This window comes from Ornithodoros turicata, chromosome 3 (genome assembly GCF_037126465.1).
Source record: "Ornithodoros turicata isolate Travis chromosome 3, ASM3712646v1, whole genome shotgun sequence".
NCBI classification, from domain to species: Eukaryota; Metazoa; Arthropoda; class Arachnida; order Ixodida; family Argasidae; genus Ornithodoros; species Ornithodoros turicata.
The window spans coordinates 41,794,416-41,808,798 of NC_088203.1; the positions used below are offsets into that span (position 1 = coordinate 41,794,416).

At 44.5% G+C, this 14,383-nt stretch overlaps 1 protein-coding gene and 1 long non-coding RNA gene across 7 annotated transcripts; both read left to right on the top strand.

Annotated features, from left to right (window-relative positions):
- Positions 1-200: 200 nt before the first annotated feature.
- LOC135388441 (uncharacterized) lies at positions 201-7,072 on the top strand. Of its 6 annotated transcripts, XM_064618013.1 has the most exons (14): positions 201-311; positions 3,477-3,663; positions 3,722-3,877; positions 3,979-4,026; positions 4,088-4,141; positions 4,235-4,252; positions 4,459-4,497; positions 4,566-4,580; positions 4,645-4,719; positions 5,142-5,222; positions 5,296-5,492; positions 5,658-5,817; positions 5,946-6,065; positions 6,425-7,072. In XM_064618013.1, exons 1-14 carry the CDS (start codon positions 291-293, stop codon positions 6,433-6,435), a joined length of 1,182 nt encoding a protein of 393 aa, XP_064474083.1. In that variant the 5' UTR covers positions 201-290; the 3' UTR covers positions 6,436-7,072. The 6 variants fall into 6 exon arrangements, 5 of the variants coding, with proteins under 5 accessions (XP_064474083.1, XP_064474079.1, XP_064474080.1 ...); XM_064618009.1 differs by having other exon boundaries at positions 201-3,663; XM_064618010.1 differs by having other exon boundaries at positions 201-3,663; positions 6,428-7,072.
- A 4,517-nt stretch (positions 7,073-11,589) lies between these two features.
- Positions 11,590-13,081, top strand: LOC135386924 (uncharacterized). The gene is made up of 3 exons (XR_010420716.1): positions 11,590-12,473; positions 12,571-12,696; positions 12,800-13,081. It is a non-coding gene; the product is annotated as an uncharacterized LOC135386924 (long non-coding RNA).
- The last annotated feature ends 1,302 nt before the right edge of the window (positions 13,082-14,383 follow it).

Consider the following 14,383-nt stretch of genomic DNA (forward strand, 5'->3'; position numbering starts at 1 on the left):
CAAAGCCAACTATTTCACAAAAATTACTTTGAACCCTTGGCCACCCCATCTCCTTATTCTTCGCTTGTGTAAGCTAGCTATTATGAACGGTTCGTCGATTTCGTCATTGTTCGTGTTACCGCGCGCCACCACGAGGGGGCCGAAGTAAAGGAAGCTGCAGAAAATAAAATATCCAAGCCTATCCGGTAGCGATGGTTTTGGCGGCTGTTGTGCTTTGCTCTGTCCTTTGTTTCGTGCAGAAATCACCTAATGTATACGTTGTCCGTCGTGTTCATGCGTCTGAAAACAAGATGAAGCCGTCAACTGTCACTGTAAATATATCTCACTGTGGTGCGTTTGAAATGACAATGTTGTAATTCAGGCGCTTTTGGAAAACGTTCTTGCGTAGGGCGGGTTTGCGGTTAGGCCTAACAGTCGAGCGTTCCTAAAGATTTGTCCTAAGTCCACAATGCCAAAATACAAAGAACGATATTTGCGTGAAAAGGCTTCCGCAGAAGCTCGTGCTGCAATTGATTTGTTAAGTGATACGACGGAATGCACGCTATCTCGTGTGCTCGCTAATGTACCCGCGCCAGGAAATGAAGGGGAGGTAGCTCACCGCAGTGACCAAGAGACAGCCGGTCCAAGTAGACGCGAACGCATTCGAAATCGTGATTCTCCCGGGGGTAGTGTAGCATATGTCAGTGAACGTAACGAAAGCTTTACTACGTACATGCCTGACAGTTCCTCAGACATATCAAGTGCTAGCGAAAATGAACTAGACGCATCTCATATCACGGCGGAGTTGCGAGAGTGGGCTGTTACTGAAGCTATTAGGCAGACGTCATTGACTAAGCTTCTAAAGATATTTCGACGTTACGAGCGCTTCAGCACCCTGCCCATGGATGCTCGGACACTCTTGCAGACACCCAGGAATAGCTCCAAAGACGTTACTGATATGCCTCCTGGCCAGTACTACCATTTTGGCTTATTTCAATGTCTCCAGCACATTCTGGAAGGAATCGATGAAGTCCCAGAGCATATTTTGTTGACATTTAACGTTGATGGCCTTCCTCTCACAAAAAGCACGAAAAATGAATTGTGGCCAATACAGTGTAAGATTATGTCCCTGCCAGATGTCCCACCATTTGTAGTTGGCACGTACTGCGGAAGCGGAAAGCCTTTTCAGCCAAATGAGTATCTCAGGAAATTTATTGATGAGCTCGCTTGCCTCCTCAAGGAAGGTATTTCTGTAAAGGGATCAGTAGTCACTGCCGGATTTCATGCCATGATTTGTGATGCCCCTGCACGTGCCTACATATATGGAACCAAAGGTCACACGGGTTATGCAGGATGTCCCAAGTGCACAGACGAGGGAGATTATGGCGCGCATCGCACGTATTACTCTACCACTAGCTCGGCCTTGCGAACCGATGAGTCCATTCGCGCACAGTCAGATGCTGATCACCATCGCAGCTTCTCAGTAATAACTGAATTACCAATTGACGTTGTTAAAACAGCGCCACTAGATTACATGCATTTGGTATGCTTAGGCGTCATGAAAAAGCTGATCCTGCTTTGGGTTTCAGGCCCGCTGAGTGTGCGCATTGGACCATCGCAGAGAGCCATTATGAATGAGAATGCCCGAAGAATTGAAAAATGCATTCCAAGAGAGTTTGCGCGCAAACCTAGGGCAGTAGATGAGGTGGACCGGTGGAAAGCCACAGAGTTTAGACTGTTTTTGCTTTACACAGGCCCGATCATCTTGGAGCAAGTGATTCCAAAACCGCTTTTCGAAAACTTTCTAACCTTGCATTCTGCGATATCTATATTGGCAAGGGAGTACCTGTCTCAGTCGGAAAATCAGTACGCCTCGGCACTTCTCTCTCATTTTGTGCGTGCCTTCGCGGAATTGTATGGTCAAGAATATGTGTCGTACAACGTGCATTGTTTGCTACACCTGGCACGTGATGTTGAAAACCTGGGGCCCCTGGATTCCTTCAGTGCTTTTCCTTTTGAAAATAACATGAAAATTCTTAAAAGACAGATCAGGAAACCAGGAGCTACACTTACTCAGCTCATTAACCGCTTCAGTGAAAAGCAGCTGGCAAACATAGGACCTGTTCGACAGGCAAAGGCAAAGCTTGGCCTTAGGAACTCGCACAGTCATGGTCCACTAATTGAATCATGCAGTTCACCACAGTATGGTACCCTGAAAACGTCCAATTTTCTGTTAACAACAAATGGCCCAGACAGGTACTGCGTGATCAATGGGGACATAATTGAAGTGGAAAACTTTGCGACACTGCAGTCCTCGGGAAAGCCCTGTGCAGTTGGTAGAAAACTGACTCCTATGCATGACTTGTTCTCCAAACCTTTTCCTTCATCATTAATTGGGATGTCGTGTCAAAGGAACCAAATCTGAGAGCCTGGCCACTACAAAACCCACAGAAAGCTATTTGCCTGCCCTACAACTCCGCATTGGTTGCCATGCCCCTGTTGCACTTGCAGTAGGACATGCATGTGAGCTGAGAATGATTGTGGTAATCAGGACCTGTGTGTGGATGTGAGTGAGTATGAGTGAGTAACGGAGTGCATGTGAGTTAGCAAGAGGTCCAGTGGAAATTAGAGTATAGGTTAGCAAACGGAGTGATTGCGCATACAGAAAACAGTGCTAGTGAGCTAGCTAGCTAGCTTGAGTGAGTTTGATTTCTTTTTTTTTTTTTTGCAATGTGAGTGAGCGTGAATGAGCACAAGCGAGTAGCAGATAAGAGTGTCAATATCTCAAATAACATTTGTCTATTTCTGCATCTTATGTTTCACTGATTTCTGCCCTGGGCAGTGCAAAGGAGAAAAAAAAGAAAACACTTAGTAACGTAGCATGGATGGGCTTTTGCACTGGCTTGGTTCAGCTTTGGTGTGGCTTACTTTAGTCTGACCAGAATGGCTACACACCGCAACAAGTGTTCCTGGAGTGCAAAATTTAAGAAACTGAACTTGGTAACTTGATTGGTACGGCCATATTTTGTCATCGTGTGCTAACCCTTATTTAAATGTACCGAGCTGACAAAATGGGCAGGCCATGCTTTGGTCAAACTTACTGATGACTACACTCGCTTGTGCTCGCTCATACTCACTATCAGTGAATGAACTGAGTGCGAGTCTGTGAATGAAAACAAATGAATGAGCAAATTGTGGGTCAGGTGGCGTAGTGAATGAGCATGAGTGCGTGAGCAAAAATTTCAGCCCAATGGAATGACCGTGAGTTGACAAATGAAGTGTGTGCGGACTAGTAAGTTTGAGTGAGTCAGCGCAAAACTGATCAGGAATTGAATGGCCATGAGTAACTGAGTGACAATGAGGACAGGCAGCGGTAAGTGGAGTCACCACAGAACTCGGGGAGCATGAGTGAACAGGGAGGGGGTACCTGATGGGTGTTGATGATGCAAATTTTGTATATGTGCCTGGGTTTAAGATTTGCTACTTCCAACCTGCAGCCGCCTTTTGCAATTGTGCATTTTGTGTTGCGCAATGGAGTCGAAGTTATCCCGTGCTCGTGGCTGTCCGGGAATACATGCATGTGGCCAAACTTACCAAGCCACAAAGTCGAAAAGCTCATAAGAAAAGGATGTCCTCCTGGAAGTTCCTGCCAAGAACTTGAGGTGGAAGTGAAAGGAATCTTCAGTAAGTGTTTCAAACCTACTATGAGAAGGAAAGCAGCTACCAACTTCCTTTCTTTCAGAATGTTACGAGGATGCCAGAAAGATGCTTTCCGTTTCCGAATATACCTCTGACCTCGTGGATGAACTACCCCCAAAGAGGATCAGACGTCCCAAGGTGTTCGAAAGTTCTTCAGATGACGACTTTCCTTCGATTCCTCCAAGCTTTGCAGCCAGGGGTACATTCAAATAGTAAAACATATTTAGTTGAGTGATTAATCTCTCCATGCCCGTTTGCTATTTGTATTTGGTACTGACAGATGGAACTCTCATTTTACAGAAAAGTTGCTTCCCAAACGCACACCAGTGCATGCTGTTACCTTGGGTGGTATGACATTTTTAATGCGTAGGAAACATCAATGTAATATATTTGGTTTCGTTCCAACTAGACTCCGAACCTTCTACCCTTGTTGATCACAGGGATTCATCTATGACAGGGACACGTAAGTGAATTTAATTTTCCATTATTAGCATGCCATCCATTTTCCAGAGTTTTAGGTGAAGCTTTTTTAATGTCTGAAAGCTGCATTTTTCAGATCGTGAGCACTGTCCAGGTAAATATGCTTGAATTTTTCTGTATCTTTTCGTATGTATGTATTTATATTTAAGTTATGGCGTATGTGGTTATGCACTGCTATAAATAAGTGTTGTCTAGCTTGGGTTGTTGGATAGCCCTTGGTGTCACTGCTTGCTACTGGACATTCGATGTTGTTGTGCCATTAAACATGAAACATGATCCTATCACTGCTTGCTACTGCAGGTCCAGCGGACTTTGAAGAATATTCGGAACTAGAGGGAGGTATGTGTGCTTCTTTCTTTATGTTTCATGTAACCATGCACTGACATCGTCTTCTTGCACACCCGAAGCTTCGTTCAGAACTGGTAAGTCCTCTACCCCATTTTTCACTTGTATTATGTGGTATTGTTTATGTGCTATGCTATTTAGGTTGTGCAGGCGATTCACCACCAATCACTTGTAACCAACGAAGTAGCCAGGTTCCACAACGACAGCTACATACCGGTAATCATACAAAACTGATAAGAGAATTCATTCAATTCAATTGTTCTTGCATCAAGTGTGTGGCTCTCAGGTTAGTTGTGTGAACTGTTTTGTTCAATGGTCATTTTGGACAAAAAAGAAAATTTTCACCCTGCACGACTGTTCTCAAATGTTTTATGTGTTTTGTGTTCAAAAAGGTGCCATCCTGTAATTTTGCTGAGGTAAAAATATAGACCTGAAACTGGGAAGGCGAAAAAAAAAAGGCATGACCAACATCTCTGTTGAGGCGTTGATAATTAAGATATGTCTTTTTGTGTACCTAGTCTTGGCTATAGACCAGTGCCATCAGCTTGCTTTTTGAGTTCGCTTATTTTAAAGATATAACATTCTCATGCGTTTTGTATGTTTCAGCTCGAGTATATTGTGGTCTTTACATATTACAGAACCAGCACATAGTGGAGCAAGAACTTTACCGGCAGCCAGTACAACTACTCGTTCACAAACGCAGGCAATGCCAGACTGCGGTGAGTGTCTCAATTGCTCATTCAATTCTGCCCTAAATTTGCGTTGAAATTTGTATTGAATTTGCGCTTACAGAGTTCCAAAGACAGGTCCTCAAGAGCCTCAACATACTCCGTATGGCCATGCAGCAACATGGTGAACTCCTATCAAGCCTAGTTCCCCAGCAATCTAGTCTCGTTGAGGCTCCGTTGCTCCTGTCAGAGCCACTTGACTCTGTAGAGGATGTTGACAACTTCGAACGGCAACTCACACCTGATCGTCAAAAACAGTTGGTAGGTATATGGCAGCCATTAGCAACCGTGTGACCACCTTATGTTAATGTGTGCAGTAACGAAAGTTGCTTCCAGCAACTTCCACACCATTTTTACAGTTCTTGTGGCAGCATTATTGTCCTTACACTGAGACAATGACTGTGTTGATTGCTACACTACTTGCAGGTGACTGAGCTAATGTTGCTGGGAGGAAGCTCCCTGAAATGTGCAGTCAAAAGGATTCTATCCCACATGTTCACAGACAAACTTGCACAGCTTTACAGCTGGGAAGGAAGAAAAGGAAAATTTAAATTTGTGGACCTTACTTTGCCAGGTCTAATCTTGCGTATGTATGATTTATTCTTTGTACAAAATTTAAACAATTCCTCCAAACTGTTTATTTGTAGCATATATGCACCATAAATAGATGCTGCATTGTGTGGGTGATCATTTCTTTTCCCTTTTTCCTGGCAGGTGCCCTTCACGCACAGAAAAATTTTTCGAAAGTAACAGAGTTCGAGGTGCAGGTAGTTGCCAAGGAATGGCTGAGGCATGCTGGTGACAGGTGTAAAAGAGCCAAAAGCATTGAGTCTGGTACGGATGCACACAATCATAAGTGTTTGCTGCTTTCGTAGATGTTAGATTGGACGAGTACAGTTGAGCCTCTATGTAACTAACGTCTGTCTAATGAAATTTTGTATTTAGCAAAACAGTGTTTGCTGCATTTCCGTGTCCTCATATGTTGTGGACTCAGAGCCTGTCTGTTTGTTCGAAATCCTGAAAAAAACCACATGCATGGGGAACATCTGATGTGTAATTGTGTTTTCATCAGTTCCTTGAGTAGTGCTAGGACAAATCTTCTACCCTGCACCATAGCCCAAATTTGTGCCCCTTGTGTGACCCCCATGGTAGTTCCGACTGAATGTTTTCTAATTTCGTTGCTTTCCTTCCAGCAGTTGCGTAAACTGCCTCAGGAGGCTACTGCGTGGGCTGCCCCAGGAATCTACCGCATGAACTTCCCCAGGAACAAACTGTTAGCCACACCACAGAGGCGGGGTGCCCTACTGTTCTGAGACAAGGTGGAGAAAATCACCAAAGAATAAGTGGATGTGTGGTGCCCTAAGAACAGTGGACAAGCAGTGGTCTTAAAAACACAGCTGAATGTTGTTTGCAGCGGTTCAGTACATTCAGTGGTATCTTACTTGTTTTGACCAGTTACATATGGCTAATTAGTACTCATTGTGTGTTTTGAATGATATTGGCCTGAATGCCTTGTCAATTGAAAAGTTGCAGCTCACAGACACCACTAAGGTGACTCCAATTCCGCCAACTTGTCTGTACTTGATTTTTTTTTTTTTTCAAAAAGCTTTTGAATGAACACTGATTAGAAGTGTATAACTCTCACCTTATAATTTACAACTGCAAAATAATTCTGCTGCGTGAAAAAAGCAATATGTGCCACATAACTGCCAATGCATGATCTGCTTGTGGACTTTTACTGCAGTGTTTATTCTAGCAAAGGATACCTTTGAATGTGTTAATAAGATGGTCGACCTCCCCATTTTTTTTTTCAAATATATATTAAAGCCTTGTCCCTAGGAGGCATATAGGCGCTGGAAGTAGTTGAAAATAATTGGTCGTTATTTTTGAATGAATTGTCATTCAGATGTGGGCATTTCGACCATTGCGCTTCCTACGCAGTTTGACTCCACATATCTTCATAACTATTTGACATATTCAGTTGAATTTTTTTCCACGTAATGTCAGCTTAATCTTCGATATCCTTGCGCCAGAAAACTCCAAACTCCACGTCATGTCTGGGGTGGGTAGCATTGCATCCTAAGGTTTGCATGTGAGGAGATAAATCACAAATTTGCCTCATTTGTAAAATATGGTATATTTTTGGAACCTCGCTTCTCGTCCCCCAGTTGCGATACCCGAAAGTAATCTACATCATTGTGTTCGTCTGGAAATGCCCTTTCTTCTCGTAGCGAGTACATTGTATTGTGAATTAGGGCAACGCCCTCAACAGTCTTTTTTTTTTAGGGGTGCCTACAGAAAATGCGTAAATTCGACAGCGCGCACCCGGTATATACCCACTCGTGACATCGTTCATTTTACTCACAAACGTTCATGACGACTCAAAACAGCACATCAAAAAACTTTTTGCTTCAGAGATGGTCGAATTTACGTTGCGAATGACGTTGAGTCACGAACGTAACTTCGACCATCTCTGAAGCAGATTTTTTTTTATGTGCTGTTTTGAGTCATCATGAAGAACCTTCGTGAGTAAAATGAACGATGTCACGAGAGATGCGCACTGTCAAATTTACCCATTTTCTGTAGACACCCCTTACAAAGACTGTTGGGGGCGTTGGCCTAATTCACAATACGATGTACTCGCTACGAGAAGAAAGGGCATTTCCAGACGAAGGCAATTATGTAGATTATTTTCGGGTATCGCAACTGGGGGACGAGAAGTGAGGTTCCCAAAATGTACCATATTTTACAAATGATGCAAATATGATTTTTTATCTCCTCAAGTGCAAACCTTAGGATATTCAGAACTAAGGATGCAATGCTACCGACCCCCGACAACACGTGGAAAAAAATTCAGCTGAATGTCTAATAGTTAAGATACGTGGCATCAAACTTCGTAGGAAGCACAATGGTCGAAATGCCCACATCTGAATGATAATTCATTAAAAAATAACCACCAATTATTTTCAACTACTTTCAGCGTCAATATGCCTCCTAGGGACAAGGCTTTAATATATGTTTGAAAGAAAAAAATGGGGAGGTCAACCGGACCACTCAGCCTGATCCAGCGTGAAATCATTTTTTTTCTTTCTTGAAATAGACAGATTGGTCCATTTTTCTTGCTCAAATAGGCAGTACTATACATACTGTGCATAATTTAAACTCAGATTAAGTAAGCTGACTTTTTTTCACCTACTTTGTACGTTTCTAAGTGTGTTATGGTATCAACACCAGTGTAAAACCTTCAATGTTTTGATGTAAAATTTAGCCAGCATAGCCTTGCTCAGCTCTGCTGTAGTAGGGCAATTTTATGGTTCACATTACTTTTTCACGCGAATTTTACACAAGAATGGGACTTTCAAGCCAAACTGTGATACAACTTGCATAAGTGCAAGTTTGCCTGTTTTGTACAGCTTTTGTATAACTTGTATTTCATATAAGAAAGGGACTGTAAAACTAACCCGTATAAGGCAAGGTGTGTTAGCAGAGTCTAACTTCAGTGTAAAAGGCGGACACTTCTAAATATTTTTGTTTTTGTGCAAGATTTAGCCTGCTTAGCCTTGTTCAGCGCCGTCGCGTGTAAAGAGGTAATTTTATGGTTAATTATTTTTACGTGAATTTTATGCACGAATTGCATTTCCATGCCAAACTGTGATACAACTAGTCTAAGTGCAAGCTTACCTGTTCTGTAAAACTTTTGTATTTTTTACAACTTTGTATTTTATGTAAGAATGGGACCGCCAGCCGAATTTGTACGAGAAGGCGAAGAACACTAGTACCAAAGGCACTGCCAAGCCAGGTTGTGATACATATATCTCATGTGAAACTATGCTCAAGCACCTGTTACAAATAAATGTTTTGACATGTAATCATTTTATTTAATGGTTCTGGATGAACTGGGATAAATTGCAAACGAAAAAATACAAAAGAGTATAACATATAATACGGATGTGCATGGAAATGTACACGTCCCATTAATATCCAGACGTCTGGGAAGTGACATCTACTGGACGTCTACTGGATGTACAATGGCTACTGAAAGCATAGTCCCCTCAACGTACAAAAGACATGAACGGGCTGTGTACGAAAGTCCATGGGACGTCCAAATCTCCACAACAAGATATTGCCGAGACGTCTCCGGGACGTATATTGTTTACTGGGAGGGGTTGTGGCGGCCGGTGGACAACGACAAGGATGGACACGCACCTGGCCCAGTAAACCAGAAATATCCCAGGTACGTCCCACAAAGGTCGCACACGTCGCATATGTCCGCCATGTCTATGCGACGTTACCTGGACGTCCACAATGTGACTTTAAAAAATATCTTACTTTCTATACCTCTGGGACATCTGATAGATGTAAAAAGAAAGGAGCAATTAGCGCGCGTTATTTTGCGGAGACATCTAGGACACGTGACCCTTAGTGGCATGACGTAAGCAAAAGGGAAAATATTTTTGGGTTTACTACCAAGTAACCACATTATACACGGTAGCTTGAGTTAAAAAACACGCCATTTGCCAGGATGGGGTGTCAGGAACGTTCACGGGTATACGCTGACGTCGTTTGCAGACTCACAAGCTAACTGCTAAGACTTTGTCACCGTTGCAAACGTCATACGCCACGCTACACTTGATTAACGTACTCCAACTATTTGTATTTCAGTATATGCTCGCTCTGGTATCTCTTGAAATCCGCGTACGCAGTGGAGGGGCCAAAAAGGAAGCCTGCGTCTCATATGCTGAAAGGCGAAAGCACATTTATTAACGCGCCGTCTGCATTCGTCTTGGATTATTGCCGAAAGGTCCCTGGGCTGCCATTTACCGCACTATGATACGCTTATAGTGCCAAAAACCTAGCCATAATGTAGCCTTGAAATAAAACATTCTTACATATCTTATGAGAATGTGTGGCACCCCACGGCATAGTATAGCACATTTCTGAAAGAACACATTTATAGCAATAATATGTGCAGATTTGAGAACATCCTGTGAATATCCAAATATCCCGAAGTTGCGTCTCTGGGATGTTCGTGGAATGTGGAAAAAGTGGGACAAACCATAGTCGCCAGGACGTGCATGCGACGTCTACTGGCTCTCTGCAATAATCCATGGGATATCCAAACATCCAATTTGGGATATCAGGTGGACATCTCCTAGACGTCCATGGTTTACTGGGCCGGAGCACCCACTTCTCAGTTTCGCCGGCGCGGCTATAGGCCCCCGTCATCGCCTCTCCCCAATAAACCGCAAATGTCCTTTAGACGTCTAGAGGATGGTTCAGTTAGGACATTTCGTATGTCTATTAGATATCCAGATATATCCAAAATACGCTGAAAAGTCGTACTATATATAGATGATCGAATACTTGTTCAGATCACGTTGTTGGTACGTTGCAGAGATATCCCGACTGGATGTTTTCCCCTCTATTGGATGACCGTGCGAAACACAAGTTGGGATGTCCATCGGACGTTCTGTATACGTCTGCCTTTGTATACTGTAGTTGCCATGCATTATGACATAGGAAATATTTTTCATTGCATGAGCACGAATACAGTACTATTATATGTAAGCACGTCTACGGGCTTCCAGCGTCCAACTTAAACTGCAGCACTGCTTGTCGTTCGGCAACTCGCTGTGACCAGCGCGAATACCCAGATACAGCCCCCGCCCGCCACCGCACTGCAGGTGGGGGTAAAACTGCATGAACATTTCTCAGTATCCTCTGCAGGCGTTCCGGATGGAGCATATACTAAAATACCAATAGTTTGGGCGCGTTCGTTAAGTGTTGTGGGGACCAAATACGTCTGTAACAGTGACGAGAATGCGTCTCTGCAATAATTGATAGGTCTGCAACGAGTCAAGTTTCCTGCTAACATTTCTGACATCCTCTCTTGCCAAACACTGCGTTTCTAATTCAGGTTATCGTCTATGATGAGGTTACCTGCTGAGCGGAGCTGTAAAACCGGTAGGTCTCCTGTGTTGTTTGAAGACTACTACGTAAGTACTTTGCACAGAGCAGCCCGCGAATGATGGAAAAACTTAATTCCTTCACTTGTTCCCAATACCTCACGCCCTCACAAGTTATATTCGCTTGCTTTTAGGTCTATGAAAAAATGTCTATTAAATTGACAGTTGGAACAACGTTTCATAAGTGTCTTACAAGATTGTGCCATCCATTATAGGTTCACTGCACCTACTAAATGGATGCACAAGGGACGTCTAGAACATGGCTACAATGCACGTTCCATCGATCTCCACTGTTTCCAACGTACTAAATGTACGTATAATAGATATAAGAAATTGCGAAGAGGATGAGGATCACCTGACCCCACCTGCGTACAGCTTAGTTAATCGTCAGAGCTCGAGCTCGTGTACAGTTGCTCGTTCGTGTTGGATTAACCACTTGTTCTGCATTGGAGTCATCCTTTCCTACATTTTGGTGCCGAAACCCGGGAGGCATACACACCTCTTCTCTTCTGGACGAAAGGATTCTCCAATCATGGACCGCTTAAAACGACAACGGGCCCCTGTCCGCGCCAGGATCACAAGACTAACCGACGAGATCAAGGACATCCTGAATTCGACAAGCCCCTCTCGACAAGATCTAGAGCTCAAGCTTTCTCTTCTCACCGGCAAGGCAGCTATACTCGCAGGTATGGATAGCCAGATTGCAGCCCTTGTGGACGATGACGAAATCGGTACCGAAGCCCACAGAACCAGTAACCGCCCCTGGACAGCCGACAAGGGTCCGAGCATCTACAGCCTAAAGTGAACATCCATTGAACGCCTCCTGGACGCGTTAGTTGGGACGCTCCAATGAGTATACAGCAGCAGACGTCCCACATACATCACCCTGTGGACACCGTGCGCACCCCATCCGCACTGTGTCCGCAAAGAGCCGTTTGAGCACCCTTTTTCGCTCTTCACCTTCCGCCTCGTTCTTCTCTCCCGCTCTGTCGTCTGACTGCGTAGCCGCCAAAGGAGAAATCTTCACAGAAGGCTTGTTTTTTCGCAACGCGCAGAAGAGAGAGCCACGTGATGCCATAGCCCGTTGTGCGGATGATTTCAAACGCCGCTGGAGAGGCTGGTGAAACACGGCGGCGTCTGCAATGGCTTGGAGTAATACCGTAATTTTCCGCGCGACCAGCACCAGTACAGCTTGAATTTTGTGAAGAGTTAGATGCACACGCCTTGTAGGTAACGGTTTCTCCATCGGGGGCCACTATCTATGACCGAAATACAGGTAAACTGTCATGGTGCCTTCGTTTCTTAGCGCACGCGTTTTAGACTCCTTTGTTCTTCGCTTTAGCCCACTCACTGTGTTCTTGATGTTCTTTCAGGCATGAACGCTTATACCGCTCAGCATCGGTCATTCATTACTGTGTGCGCCTCAGCGTCTCCCAGAGAGTGCGGAATGTTTTCTCTATGAGCAGTCTTGGAATTATTTACTGTCTTATGCGTTACAGGTAAGAATGCTAGGTAAACGGGAAGTATGGCCAAACGCTGGTATGCGCATGTGCCATATGCAGAGACCGATGATGACTGTATTATGTCTGTCGTTTTTATCAGTAGGCCTCGGCGGCAGAACTTGGCCAGTGAGCTCCAGAGGCCGGAAGACACAGAAAGGAACAATATAATGAGACCGGTAGCCATTCATAAGGCGTGAAGGAGCGTGAGGATACAGTTGCGCCGATTCCATGCAAGATACCAGCTAATTATACGGCGAGTAACGTGGATGTTTTTTTTTTCTTGTTTACATAACGTGCCGATATTGTGATCACGATCTCTATGAACGGGTATGATCTGGATATGGCACCTAGTCACGTTCGTTCATTATTTGTACTGCTTATGTGCCGGCAGGCATGTACGAATGCACATGTAAATAAAGTCCACATAGAAATAAAGTATTTCGGGTGCACACTTGCGTCCTTGTGCTTATCTCATGATGAAAATTACGATATTTCCATTGGCGCGCGATACCTGTGGGGAATAGAGATCCTCCACAGGTCCCTCGAAGATCCGCATCGGCGGTCCTACGACGTCCATTTCGCATAATTTTCTCTTGATTACCACGGTAGTACGGGAGTAGTTAAAACGTAGCCGGGACCAAATGAGTACGTTCGTGAGACGTACCCAGCATCCGGAACCCAACGTTCGCTGGATGTTGATGGACGGTTAATGGTTCTGTGGGAGGGGAAGGATGTGACCAGTATCTCGAACTTATTGCCGATGCTACCCTCAGGGCGAACCGCCATCTTTCGAACACGAGTCTTCCAACGACTAACAACGCTCGCCGACCCCTAATACAAAGCAACACGGCATTACAATTGTCCACTAACGCGCCACGATTACCAAAGCTTCAAATTGAACCCTTTACTAGGGAACTGTCATCTTTGCAGTCCTTCTGGGACCAATTCAGTTCTGGAGTCCATCAGAATCCAACCTTATCAGTTATTGCAAGATTCCAGTATTGGAGATCTCTAGTCAAAGGGAAGGCAGACCTCGCAATTAAAGGTCTTGATCTCACTGTGGAGAATTATCCTACTGCCATCCAAATTCTTCATCAGCAGTTTGGAAATCCCGATCGTCAGAGCTCGAGCTCGTGTACAGTTGCTCGTTCGTGTTGGATTAAACACTTGTTCTGCATTGGGGTCATCCTTTCCTACAATAGATATTGATTAGACGTTCCCTTCGGCCTTAGATATTTGGATTTTTGTGGTGCGTACAGCAGACGTTTCGGGTTCACTGGGTCCGTGGCATACCGTGGGTCAGGACTCATGTAGAAGAACACCTCCTCTACATTTGGTGATCCGAACTATGAACATCAAGTTCGATGTAATTCGGCCCTTTTGCCATCCCAAATTTGGCAACCTTCCCACAAGTCCAGCACCGATGGCACGCTGCCGCGCAGTCTGGAAGCCCCCCTACTACTACCTATCCGACCGCTACGGTAGCTCTGTGACACGGCAACCGATCGAGCCTGATGCCCTTCATGTTCCCTCCATGTTCCCTCCATGTCCAGACCCGCTGCCACGACTCTCATCCGTGCATTGCATTCAACATCATGTGCTCGCTTTCTGAGCTCGGCAAGCGGACTGCTGCGGACCGACGTACTGACTCTTTGCTACAAAGCACTACCAAGCGCCACACACG